The sequence below is a fragment of the Poecilia mexicana genome, unplaced genomic scaffold, assembly GCF_051168715.1.
Source record: "Poecilia mexicana isolate PSO_F unplaced genomic scaffold, ASM5116871v1 scaffold_8, whole genome shotgun sequence".
Classification (NCBI taxonomy): domain Eukaryota; kingdom Metazoa; phylum Chordata; class Actinopteri; order Cyprinodontiformes; family Poeciliidae; genus Poecilia; species Poecilia mexicana.
In genome coordinates this window covers 15,057,968-15,072,196 of record NW_028263377.1, presented here as the reverse complement: position 1 = coordinate 15,072,196, position 14,229 = coordinate 15,057,968, and the positions used below count along the sequence as shown (strand labels likewise).

General features: G+C 39.6%; 1 protein-coding gene across 2 annotated transcripts in view; it reads right to left on the bottom strand.

The window, feature by feature from the left end:
- prkcab (protein kinase C, alpha, b) overlaps window positions 1-14,229 on the bottom strand; it is a 105,781-nt gene that overhangs the window by 72,152 nt on the left and 19,400 nt on the right. For both annotated transcript variants that reach the window (XM_088008335.1, XM_088008336.1), the window contains exon 3: window positions 3,077-3,159. In XM_088008335.1, coding sequence (XP_087864461.1) covers window positions 3,077-3,159 — 83 coding nt within the window. The remainder of the gene's footprint in view (window positions 1-3,076; window positions 3,160-14,229) is intronic.

The following is a 14,229-nucleotide window of genomic DNA, read 5'->3' as shown; positions in this document are numbered from 1 at the left end:
TCTCTTCGACACTCGTCACTTCCTGGGAGGCATCAAAACTCCGAGGAGGGGGTGTCAAAGAGCAGTGGAGTTTTGAGAATCTTCATCTTCACATCGGCTGCTGAGGCCTTGGTGACAACAGAGGATCTGCATCTTCACATCCCAGAGGACCATCTTCTCTTTCCAGAGGATGACAACGCAGACCTGCAGGAGGGTGTTGGGTTCCCAGCATGTGAAAGGTCCGACCTCGAGGAGGGGGTGTCGAGAAAAGTCGAGCTCAGCCCACTTCCCCATGCTGGAGATTTTAGTTTAATAATAACAATAAATAAAGTTATCTTTAAAACTTTACACAGGTGACATCAAGACCCAACAGTAGAGTCAGACGGTAATAAAATTAATCTGGTTGTGTGTGTTGTTATTGTGTCCTGCTTTAATTCTACTTTTTTCTATATAATCATAAAAAATCATAGTCAGACAGAAAGAGTTATGCAACAGGAAAAGCAGGTTTCCTGAAAAAAGAGGAAGTTTCCAGCCTGCAGTGATTAAAAATAGTTCAGACTGCTCATTTTGAGCACTAAAGGTTTAAGGAATAAAAACTAGACGTTTTGAGTAATTGGATAAAACCCAGAGTAAAATACTTAAATTAATAATGATAACTTATGATTAAGCCGATAATTAATATTGGTTTAACCGGTGGTTGATGTTGGTTTGATTATAAGAATATTTACACTTACTCTTATACTTATTGAAATACTTACAGGTGAAAGAAGTAACTGTAACATGGTGTCAAATGATTAGAATAATGAATTATTATTGGTTTCTTTTCAGAAATGTCTGTAATAACTCACATCATGATTATAATAAGAGTAACTAATAAGTAATGGTTATTATAATATTATAAGTGAATGCTAAATCAGAGAAACTAAAAGGTTATAAATGTGATTTTGACATTGAACTTGAAATGTGGTGAAATGTGTAACTGTAACTAAAGGTCACTGATGTTGTGTTGGAGGTAGATGGTAGGTGAAAGGTCAGGGGGAAAGAGGAACTGATGGGAGAGCGGAGGTATCCAACGCCTTATTGCTAAACTTCAACTTACCTAAGAGAAGGTTAGACACAAGAGAGCTGTTGAGCAACTCGGGGACATTAGAACAGACATCAGGTCATGTCCAAAGATGGTGATGGATATGAGATTATCGGTCCAAGCAGTCAGCCAATGAAACAGGCACAGCAACAAAGCTAGCCAATGCAAATGCACCAAAAGGGTGGATAACCCTTTATAAGGTGAGTGCAAAGAGGAGTCTTTGGTTGGATCCTTCAGGCAGCTTCGAGCCAAGATCGAGATGGACAAAGAACTCTGCAGCTGAAGAAGAGCCGGGGCCACAGAGCCGAAGACTGTTCTGCACATGGGGACCAACCCGTTAGCCCCGCAACATGTGGCTTCAAATTGCACTTTTCTCAGCTGGGTTCGAGACCCCAAAGACAAAGACCAAGGCAAAGATGAAGATAAAGACAAAGACAAAGAACAAAGGCAAAGAGGAAGAACTGGTGTGTTCCTTCCATGAGACCAGCCCTTCTACATCTCGAGAGACCAGAAAGATGGTGAGACGAGGAGAAAGGAGCTACAGAGCTGCAAGACAAGAAGGAGAGGGCCGCTACGCGCATGAGGAAGTCACCCTGAGGCCCGAGATCTGCCGCTCTGACTCAGTACTCTTCCTGTACTGGGAGCCTCCTGCTGCTGCAACACCTTTTTCATCATCAGGCCAGTTCTGGGGTTCAAAATGCCAAACACCATCCGTCTCTCTCAAAGTTTCCCTTTTTTAGTTCACAGTGTCAGCATTAGGGAAAGATAGGCTAGATTATTGATTTTACTTATTTGATTATTTCTGCTACTGATTTAAGCTGTACTGACCCTTGCAAAATTGCCTTACTAATAAAATAATTAGCATTAAGAAAATCTAAAAGATGTTGTGGACATTCAGTTAATGAGTCACCTTAAAGTTCTTTGATGGTTGTAAAATAGCTATGAAGTTTGATTCTGGGAGGAGAAAGTGGAAAATGTTTTATAGGTTGCTTTTAGCCAAAACTAAAACAACACCCTTGGGACTCGCCCGAGTCACTAAAACCAACCTGGTTCAATAACAAGTGCAAGTTGTAATAAGAGAAAGAGCGACCGTTAACAGGTGTGCTCTGTGAAACTAGCTGATTCTGGGCTGCTTTATCTGGCTAATTCACAGAGTGAAAAAGGGTGGGACATCTGGATGGAGGTCGTTAGAAACCAGGCTAGTCTTTCTCGCACCCAGCTTAAACAGAGTTTACTTCAGTTCTGGGTAGGGTAAATCCCGGCAGATTTAGGAAACTCAATTCACCCGTTAGACGGAGAGCTGGGAGCAACATCTCCCTCCTCTCAGAAGAGGAAGTAGAGAGAGAGAAGGGGGGGGGGGGTGCTGTGCAACAACAATAGATAACCTTAACTTCCCCTCATCTTATTTATTGTAGCATTGATCTATTTGAATGATCAGTATAGTTATTTGCTCCATTCTGCATTGAAACATGCGAATGAAAATACCACTGAAGCCACATTTCTCACCCTAAATTGTATATTTTCTTAAACCATTTGCGCTCATCTTCCTGCTATGACTTAACAGCAACAGAACACCAATAAATTCACCAGTAAAGCTGTAATCACTGCCAGTTAAAAAAATTGTGATGGTTCTATGCAGCAGGTGGCTGTCAGAAAAAAAAAAAGAGAAAAAAACATGAACGTCATTTTGCATTTATTCTTGACTGAGTTATCTTATTCGTTTCAGTGATAAAGAAACTGCAATTAATTTTGTTGGAAATGTGAGTGAAAGACAAGCACAAGGTCACTGAGAAGTCAAAGAAAACGCAAACATGGTAACTTTTGAAGCAATTAACCCAAGATTGCTCAATAGTTGGAAAGGTGGGTTCATGGTTTCCAAGGTGGCAATGTGTGAAATAAATGAAGTACTGTATTTATCAGTTTGACATACATTTTACGTAAATTCACTTTTTCAACAAGAATTCTGACATCAATTGCAACAGCTGAATAAATAATCACAAACCATAAACTTACATCTGTGTCAGGACCCTTATCGGCACCAGGACAGGAGAAGGTGACAAACTCATGGCACCGTTTGTGGACCACAAAACAACAAACTGAAAAAGAGAAGTAGAAGGAAAAAAAAAAGTATTTAGTCATCATAATTCATGAAGCAAAACTGTGTTTCTGTCATCGTTCTCTTCTGTAATCATTAAAATGATCTTTAGATATTCGTCTGAAGTGGAAAATATCTGAGGACAAACAAACACGAAGTACTTTATCCTTGTTCTGCTTTATGTAAACTATTTAAGCAGAGAGTTTCGACAGGAGAGACAAACACTTAAGGAATGGCGGTAAGCCACTGATTGCGCAAGAAAATTATCATCAATCAACCTAAAACTGAGTTATATGAACACAACGAAGAAAAACCATAAAGACAAGCAAATGCATGTGCACACCCACACTCACTCCCACATCGAAAAAACAAAAGACATAATATTCAGATTGTTCTACAGATATTGGCTGCTTGTAATCTGTTGGAGTTGATGGAAATGGTGTTATTGTCTTCCACTGGACTGGGATACGTCTGACCAAAGTGCCACTCAGTGTGACATGACTGAGATGGCACCTGACGCGTCTCAGTGTCAGCAGTGGTGACATTTGCATTGGGACCTCGCCGCAGATCCAGAGGGAAGAGCAAAAAAAAAAACAAAAAAAAAAAAAAAAACCCATGGACATCTGTGACAGCTTGCACACAAGCTGACTGTATTTTTCTCCGTCATTATCTGAAATTTGCTATTCTTTTTGTCTTTTTTTTATTTTTTTATTCTCACACGATCTGTCTGCTGTGCTCTTTGTCAAGCCTGTTCATGTGAGCTTTTGTGATGTCTCACCACAGAATACGTGCGGTTTGTGTGTTTCCCAGTGCCAGCTTAGTCGCTGTTGCCAGACAATCTGACGGGTGCAGATGAAACAACAGAAAGAGGTTTACGTAGAAGTCCAAGGAACAGTGGGGGGATTTCACAGACTCTGGGAAACAGCGGACCGACCAACGGACGGATATGTGATTGGAAGAATGGATTCACAATAGGACTTCTCAATATATAGTAAATCTATCATTATTGGAATATTACAATATGTAATATAAAAGTACCAAAAACATTTTGCATTGCAATAACCTCTTGTACAATCACATGTGGATGTGGAACTGCGACCATCAGGTCGTCCTTGCTGCAGCCTACTTACAGTGTGTGAATCATGAGTGTAATGACGGTTTTATTATACTCCATTTTAACCTCAATTTATCGGCATTGCTCACAGTTCACTCCTTACTATTGCTTGGTGTTGATCTCAGACCTGCTTGAGTGTCTCCCAATGAATTAAATGGAACGACTTGACACTGATCTCAGTTCAGAGGTACGAAGGGGTCAATAAGAGGCATACACTGGAAAGGATAAATCTAGCTTCGGGCAGTGTGTGTTTTTGTCAGAGTCAGTGTGCGAGTTAGTGAAGCTTATCCAAGACAGAGACGATATCTCTCTGTGGCTGAAATCCCTGGCGTCGCCTTTTGACTGCATGCATGCCCAATGAATCGCACACAAATCTAAAAGCAGTGTTAAGAACATAAGAGCCAATGTAGTGCAAATGACTGAACAGAAGAGACTCTGCAAACTCATGTTTGGTCACAATCAGGGAAATCCACCCCCATCAAAAAAAAAAAAAGAAAAAAATAACATCACAAAAATCGGTTGAGTTTTATTTGTGAACAAATACAATTATTTAAAAAAACATTTTTGGAATTTAAAAATGGGTAAAAATAAGTTTATACTTCACACTTTTTCAAAGTGTGAAGTATACTAGTAAGTTATACTTTTCGTACAAAACTGAAGCTTGATGCAAGTGTGCTTTCCATTTTATAGTTTCAGGTGCTCTTTTTGTTACAGAATAATTTTCAAAAACCACAAAAAGATGACTGTCACTTTTTTTTTCATGCTTTCAGGAGATTTAGGATGTCTGGATCAAAAATATAATACTTGTCCTTTAGAATGATGAATTGCTCTCTAGACTTTACCCAAAATTAGAGAATGATTTCTTTCATAACTTTAACACACAAACAAATAAAAGATGCAAAAAAAAAAATAGGGAAATAGCACAGAACTTTAAAAAGTGCTTGCTAAAATAATCGATTAAACTGAAACCTCAACACTGTTTGACTCCAGAATTTTAAGACACATTTCGTAAATCAGAATTGCAAAAAAAAAAAAAGATCTAAAACTATTTAAAAACTGCTAGATAAAACCTTTGTTGCAAAAACCTCGTATTCTTGTCCTATTTTTCTTCCAGAATGTGACACTTAGCAGCACCTGCAGCCTCTGCAGAGGATCCAGTTGTGCCGAGCGGCAGAGCATTGGCAATCCAGTGACACAGAGACACATTCTCTGGGGATATTATGATTAATTACTATGTTCTTTGTTTCGCCTGCTTAATTACACAACCACACAGATAAGGAGCTTTGACATTATAAAGCAGCTTACACCACAAGTACACTGCTGTGTGGCGGACCACGGTAAGCACATAATAACACTTTGACTGGAGAATGTTTCACACATACTCTTACAAATGTGGTCATGTTACTTCCCCAGAGAGTGCATTTAGACCGTTTTATCTAGTAATCAACAGAGTCTCTATTAATAGAACTGCGTTGCGCTGGGGATTCCGCGAAACTACTTGAGACAGATCCTTGGTCGATTTGGATCTCCCAGAGTGCATCCAAACATACAAAGAGGACGGCTTTGATCCGAGATTCATGGGAAGAAAATGGAGCAAGGGAAGTAAAATCTTGAACAGATTATTTTTGCGTAGAGGGCTGTAGGATTAGTCTCGAGATGAATGCTTCATAAACAGTTGTTGGGCAGAAGTTGGGCGACAGGTTTTTACCACTGCTGTTTCTGTGCTCTTTTGGATGTTCATTCAAACACAAAGAAAAGCTTCCTTCCCCCCCACCAAGAAGGCAGGTGATTGTGGAAAAATGTTCTACCCCCCACCAGCAGCCACCCTTTTGGTCTTTTTGATGTAGATTTTCTGTCATTTAAAGCACAGAAAAATGGCAGAGAAGAAGGGGAGGGGAGCGGTGAGAGAGGTGCATTGTCCTCTCTCGGTTATTTTTAGGCTCGATTCTGGCCGGGGCTGGAACAGAGTGTACTGAACCCCGGCGTTGTGGAGATGTGAGGGAAGACATTTCCTCTCTACACCTTGCCAGTGGACACTAAAAATACACAGGCAACATACGCTGTGCAAACACAACACGTCTGAAGCCGATATACGTGGGAAAGAGCGATGGATGATGAATGAAAACCGTTTCTGCCATCAGCCTGTATCCGTTCGGAAACAAACTAATGGAAAAAGAACAATACAGGTGCAGTGTCCTGTCTGTGTGAAGTTCTTGTCCTATTTTGGCAGAGTTTGAAGGTCTTAAAGAAACTACATCCATGTCTGATACACGATCCTAATCTTTTCTACAAGCCTCCTGCTCTTATTTAATCTTAACTCGAAAAGCTGGTACGTCGTCTTTTACAGATAAGCCTTGATTTGCTTCCTTATCTCTATTCTGGGATCAGGTGTATAGCAGAGTATCTCTTTAACGCAATAAACAATGCACACACTTTTTTCCTTTTGCAAAGTTCCCAATGGCAAAGTTTTGAACTTTTTAAATGTGCCAAAAGGTGTCAAGATGGATGACATTTTTTAATGTGTACCCCAGTGTTAGGGGGGTGGGGGGAATTGTTTTTTGTCGCATTTAAATATTTAAGATAAACAGCCAATCAGCCATGGCAAAGTTAGTATGAAACATAACAGATTTAACTTATTAAGGAAAATGCTATTCAACCCAACAATCTCTGTAAATCATAATTTTTTTGTGCAATTTCATTAGCCACAAAAACTTAGCCACCCCTTAGCCACGCCCAGACTTGCTGAATCAACAAATCACTTGCAAAAAGACCAATCTGACAAGATAAAATAGGTTAAACAATCTTAAAAAGAATCACAGCAACCCCTGATCTGAGGAACTTTAAGAGCAGATTAGAAACAAAGTTACTGACATAAATCGGTCTGGAAGAATATGTAACGCTCAGGACAGGGCCTCCAAACATCCCAAATTAGAGACATTATCTACAAATGGAGAAAACATGGAACAGTCGAGAATCTTCCTGGGTAGCCAAAGACAATTGCTCCAAATGCAAATTAACAACTTCTCCAAGAGATCCCAAAAGAACAAAAAGCACAGCAGACATCAGTTGCCTCAGTTGCGGTCAGTGTTCAACATGAAATAATAAGAACGAGACCAGGAGAATATGGCATCCATGGAAGAGTTACACAATCAAAAGTACTGCCGACTAAAGGAACAAAGGTTTAAAAAAATTTTGCTAAATATTCTTTAGATTTAAGTTACAAAAGTGAAGCTTTTTAAAATGCTTCAGTTACATTGAGTGTAAAACTAACATTTCAGCATTGAGGCTCTCTGATAGAGAGCACCCTGCAATGACTTATCTGAAGTATTGATGCCAGGAGTTTGTTTCCCATGAGACGATCCAGTACCTCTTCCACTGAATCCTTTAGCTTAGACCAACAAGCAGGTAGGAGTCCCATGTTCTGTGTCTTTTTTAATTGTTCTGATAATATTCTCTGGTACTATCAGCTTCCATCCGTGGTAAAATATAGCGACAATCTCTCTACCATGCTTAGATTGGTGGTAATTGTGAGTTTTGGGAGAAAGCAGCATTGGAATAATTTTCTTCGCATACATTTTATGCTCAGAGAATGTTTATTTGTATTCCAATGTACTTGCATGTACCAAGCTTATTAATTAGAAAATATGGATAAGTTTTTTTAGAGTGACGTTCTTGTTTTGCTGAATAAAATGCAGAAACTGAATCTGTGAGTGATTCAAAAGCACTTCCATTAAAGTGAATCCTACTCCACTGTTTACAACACTCAACACATTAAGCAGCCCTTAAGCAGAGTAGTCATCCCAGCTCGGCAGATAATGATGGAAAGTCAAGTAGTATTTTCACATCAAGTTGTTCCACCCCCTATGTGCACTGCACAGAGCAGCTTAAAAACTGTGTGGAGAAAACATTAAACGTTACGGGAATGCTAAAAACATTTTACTTTTTTTTTTTTATCCTAAAATTTGTATTCACTGATCTGTAATATTCCACGAAAAGATAGTCTAGGGAAAATGTACACCAAAGCTGTTTGCACAGGGTTTTAACAAGAATGTAGCAGCCATGTGCTGTTATCACAGCACTGCTCTATAATAGCAGGAGAAAGAGGTTTGGAGGTGTGTGTTTACCCAACGCCAAGACGCAAAGTCATCAGCAGTGGCTTCATTTATTCATCATGGCAGAATTATAAAGTCTTCTTCAAACAATTTTTGGCTAATATACTACACTAAAAAGATTATTTGCCATTGGAAACCACAAGCTCATAATCTTCCCACAAATGGACTGTGAAATCCTCAGTGCTTCAAATCGGATTTCAGTTAGCAGCTACAAGTGAAAGTTCATATCCAAAAACTTAGAATATAGTGAACAAGTACAGCTTGTTTGTGAGGGTTGAATGAACCGAGCTTTCTCTAGAATGATGACAAACTCATTTCATTGCCTCTGAAGTTGCTGAAACATAGTAACTGTCATACATGCCTTCACATTTTAGCTTAATCTCATAATAATGTGGTGGAGTCTGTGATATATTATGTTCTGCCACAAAAGAGAAAAATATGTCAACATTTTATGCAATAACTCCTACTGCTATCACAATTTGCTTTTGTCTTGTTTGCTTTGACTCCAGCTTCATATTGGGCTTGCCAAGAAAGGTCATTGAATTCAGTCAAAATGAATTCCTCTGTAGCTGTCTGTTATACAATAAACATAAAAATACATAAACTAATCTGAAAGCAAAGTCAGTTCACCTTCAAATTCTTCCTCAAGAAAAAAACAATGATCAAGCATTGGTGTCTAAAAGCGGTGGCAACACAAAAGCAGACCAAGCTGCTTTGACAAAGCCCAATATCCAGAGAGTGTCTGTCCTCTTCCCACCACCTTTGGGAGCTGAAGTGCATGTGTGGCATATTGGCAAGCAAGAGGGAGGAAATGAAGGGAGTTGCAGCTACAACAAAGGGGCTGGAAATTCGATTTCACCTCATACATTCAATTATGCACGTTGTAGGCACATAAAGGACAGAAACGGGGCCATAAGGACACAAAGACTTCAAGCAGTGAATGTGCAACCTTGATAGCAACAAACGAGCCATTTGTAAAGCCCAAAGATGCCAACTTTAAGAAAAGAAACAAGAGTAGAGATTAAAAGCAGAGACACAAAGAAGTGAGATTTGATAAGCAACAGTCGGAGCGCATTTCTTTCTCTTTTTGTGACTCACAAAGAGAAATTGTGATTTCTCTTTTTGTGAAATGTCCCAACAATCACAAACGTTCGACACAGAGCAGCAAAACAGCTCCTCAAACCAGTGCACACACCTGCTTTATGCTCAGTTTATATGGAAGATTTCATATCTCAGTAGGGATGAATACACGAGTTGAGTTTAAATGGAGTCCAAGGTGAGTTTGGCCTTGTGATGTTTGATCTCAGTGCCAGGTGGACCCAGCCCGTCCCTATTCACACAGCTCTGCGGGATGACAGGTGATGGCAGATATCCCTTTGGCTCGGAGCCTCCTCAGATCTCTGTTTGATTATACATGTCTGAATGGCTCGCTACAGCAAACACAGACAGCGGCGATGCGGTCCCCGGGGGAAGAGTTCATCTCTGTTTCACATATTATTACTTACATCTCTCACTTTCACACCAAACACTTCACAGCAGCAGACATGCAAAATGTGTAGCGTGTCACTTGTAAGGCTTGTAAGTGATGATTATCTTCCCCCAAATTGTTCCCTTGTGGCTTAAAACATCATGTAAACTGTTAGCAGGCCTAAATAGCGCAGATATCGCAATTAAAATTACAACGTTTAAATCCTCCTTTACTTTGTCTTTTTCTTGACATTTTTTTTCAGAAAAAGCTCTGCTGATTCTTAGAAGATGGTTTTGATGAATTGAAAATGAAGATGAATTTTTAGATCCATTCATTTAACATCTATTTTATTGGTTAACATGTCGTCTTCATTAATATAAATAAAATCCAGTGTACACAATTGCCTAGAGTAGTTCATTGATTTGTTACTATGAACCCCCCAAAGGCTTCTTAGAGAACACGCCATGGAGCAATGACCAACCAATCATCTGGAAATAAAAATTGTACGGAACACCTGCAAACCTACAAAGACGAGGTCGTTCAACTAAACTGTGAATTAACCAAAGCATTAATCATATGTAGCCAAGATCCCCATTGTAATTCTGGAAGAGCTGCAGATATCCACAACTCAGTTGAGAGAATCTGCCGAAAGGAAAACAATTTGATAGGCACTCAACAAATCTGACTTTAACGGAAGAGTGACAAGAAGGAAGCCCGGTGTTGAAAAAACACAGCAAGAAATCCAGTTGAAAGTTTGCTATCAGACAAGTAGGGAATACGGTTAACATGTGGAAGAAGGTCCTCTTGTCAGATGAGTACAAATTTGAACTTTTGACCTGCATGTACATGCAATCTCCACTGAGGAACATCCTCATGCCGCGGGGATACATTTCATCAGCAGGGAAATGGAAGCTGATGAGAGCTGATGGAAAGATGAATTGAGAACACACAGGGCAAAACTTAAGACTGGAATGGAGGTTCACCTTCCAGCAGGACAACAATCCATAGAGCTATTCATGTTAGAATGGCACAATCAAAGTCAACACCTAAATCCATCGTAGAATCTGTGATATGACTTAGGAGGTTGTTGTTCGCTGACGTTTTACAGTTTTCCAAAAACTGGGCAAAGTTTTTGGAAAACTAGAAGGCACATGTTCAGATTCAAATAGGCTACTGTCTGGGCAAACAAACAATCTAACTTACTATCAAGGTATAATGAAAGACAGACAGTTGTACTCACACTGAGCCATGCCTCCCGTGGCATTAATGGTATTTGTAATAGGAAATGGCTACAGGTGGGACAGGATCAATTATTCCAAAATACAGGTGGGAGTTTTTGACTGCCAGGCATCTCTGAGTCACACAGGGGAAATAGTGATACTCCTTCATGAATTAAATATGACTCCTGGCACACACAGGTTTGTTTATGCACACACATAAACACATAAGTGAACCCACGTTGCCACACATTTAGAGCTTGCACACTGACATATGCACATAAAGGCACACAGATGCCAAAGCTCATTCATTTTTCACAGGCAGACCTGCAGCAGCGTGCACATAAGCACACTCGGTTCTACCCGAGCCCTCCTGCTTTTTCACTGTCAGATGATGCTAAGACCAGCCAGCGAACACACCAACTTCATCTGGGTCTCTCGTCTCATCTTCTCAGTTACACACACAGGCGTTCTGCGAAACATATAAATACACACACACACACATCCAGCCAGTGATGAATCACCTGTAATGGTCTGCCTCAGATCCCCCTCTGTCCATGTATCAAGTGTCAGAATCGTAGTAATGTAATGTGTCTGTCTAACTGCAGTCTGTGCAGAAGTTTACGGCTGACACTGCTGCACACTGACAGGACCAAAGTAGACTTTACAACAGACTGACTATGAGTGGGTGGTGTGAGCGCGTGCACGCACACACACACTTTCACACTGTCTACTGCCAGAGGTCAGAGATTTCTTTACAATGACTTCTTCTTGCACAGCCTACACACAGACGGGGCGATCAGGCAAAAGGCAAAGGTCATGACAAACCTCGAGTCTGCTGCCTGGGGAAGGCCTGGAACTGCACATCAGCATCAGAACATCTTCTACTCCTGCAGCAATGTTAGTCCTAGACACATTTGTGTAGAATCACTGAAACCAAGGCAAAAATATTCATCTTTTGTCATGTCACTTTTTTCCATTAAAAAAATACTGTTTTTTTTAAATTTTTTTATTAAAATTAAAAATTTAAGTATTTGCAAAAGAAAATATAACAACTGAAACAGCAACAGTAATTGATTATACTTTAGGGAAATAAAACACTGTGTGTTATGTAAGATAGAAACAACTGGACAGTATATGTCCCTGCTGGCGATTGGTTTGGTGAAGCTACAGATGCTGCAGGCTGCAGTGCCAGCTGCAGCATCGAGCAAAACGTGGCAACTAAGCAGGTTGGCGTGATTATACTGGTATGCAGCGGCTTGTTTTGCTTTAATCTTAAATAGTGCAGTACTGTTTAAAAAAATTTGATTTAAAAATTTGGAAAATAGTGCGTCATGCCAAAAGAACCAGGGCTGGAAATGAGATGTGGATCTTTTAATGGAGGGTCAAATGATGTGCTAATTAAGGTAAACATACTAAAGCAACAAATGTCTTTGATATTCAACAATGTAAAAACAGAGAATGGACGGAGCGAAATGACCCAAAACGTGTCCATTCACGACATGCTGCTTTCTTGGAAATGTTATCAAAACAAAAATCTCTGTAAATCCTGTGATGAGGGGATTTACAGAGCTCTACAAATGTATGCTATGACCACAACCATCAGTGTATTTTACTGGGATTTTAGGAGACACATCGACACCATACAGTGCATAAATGTAAAATGAAAGAAAAAGTACAGATGGTTTCAACGACTTTTATAAGTAAATAAAGGTGATGTACGTTTTTGTTCACCTCTGCTTGGTCTATACTATATATACAACCAGATTTTGCTGCAGTTACAGCTGCAAATCTGTTTATGTGTTCCCTACGTGGTGTGTGTGAATACAAATACAGGCAAGATTTTAAACTTTGCAATTATAACATCAGAAAATGTAGAGCGGATTAAGAGGAATTAATTTAAAAAAAAAAAGCAAAGTAATGCATATGTGTAGAGGTTGTTTCAGACATGACAGAAAATGATATGGAGCATTTCCTGGGGATAAAATAAGTTTAAAAATCAACCTCTCACTGCTTATGGCAGTGCTATTGAGGAGGCAGAGGTACTAGCTAAAGCTTAAATTATAATTTAGCTTTTTAATCATATCAACTCCTTGCTCTATTCTTTTCTGTTCAATTTTAGCCTCAACGTGAGCATCACAGCTAATAACCTTTCCTTCTCTATAAAAAGCATCAAAGATTCCCTGCTGTTCAGGGACTGTCAAATTGGCGTCAGTGGCAAATGCATGATGACAGGGCAACTGACTCAAAATATATTCTCCAGGTAGCAAAATGGCAGAAGACTTTAGCTTTAACACGACCTTTGAGTGCAACTCCCCATAGCTTTGGTTAAGAAGCATTAATCATGGCGAAGTTAAATGTGCATAAATTATTTCTCTCCCTACTGTGATGGGAGAGTCATAGAAAATTAAGCTCAGGATTGCTGGGCTTCTGTGAATATTAAACAGCAGGTTGGAGAAAAGCTTTGAATGCCAATTTATTTGACTGCATCTCAGCTTATATGTGCAGATGCAGTAGATACATTTCAGTTTAAGACCAAACTCTACGGCTTAAGGAACTGTTCATTAGCATTTAAAAGTTAAATTAAACTGAGAGGAAAGAGAAAAGGGCAGAGTGGAGGGAAAACAAATGAAAAGGAAGATAAGATGAAAGCTATTGAAGCACAGAACATTTAGAGGCTTCCGTTTTTGTCTTGTTTTACTGAGCTGATGAGCCGCCTTTGAGTCAGCTGGGGTCAGCAAAGAAGACAAGAGCAGAGTGGACAGTTCTCTCTGTGAGGTCTGCGGTCGTGAGTCTGCTGCAGCTCACGCACACACACACGCATACACACGCACACACAAGCATGAATTTATACATGAACAGTACATCAGCAGATAAATTCAAACAGCCCAGATGTGCAAATCTTGGATTAAACTGACAGATGGACACTTACACATGCACAGACTTGTCAAAGGTGCAGACATCAAAAAATATTTCTCACTTACAGACATACAGTGGTGGGAAAACGTATTTGTCTCTGTGTAAATTTCTTGACTTTTTTTGTCACACTTTTGTTTCATATCATTTTATTTGAGATTTTAGATGCAGGCCAATATAATCTGATGCTCATTTTTGGCAGATATCAGAGTGATATCAGATATCAATACCGGATCAGGGCAGC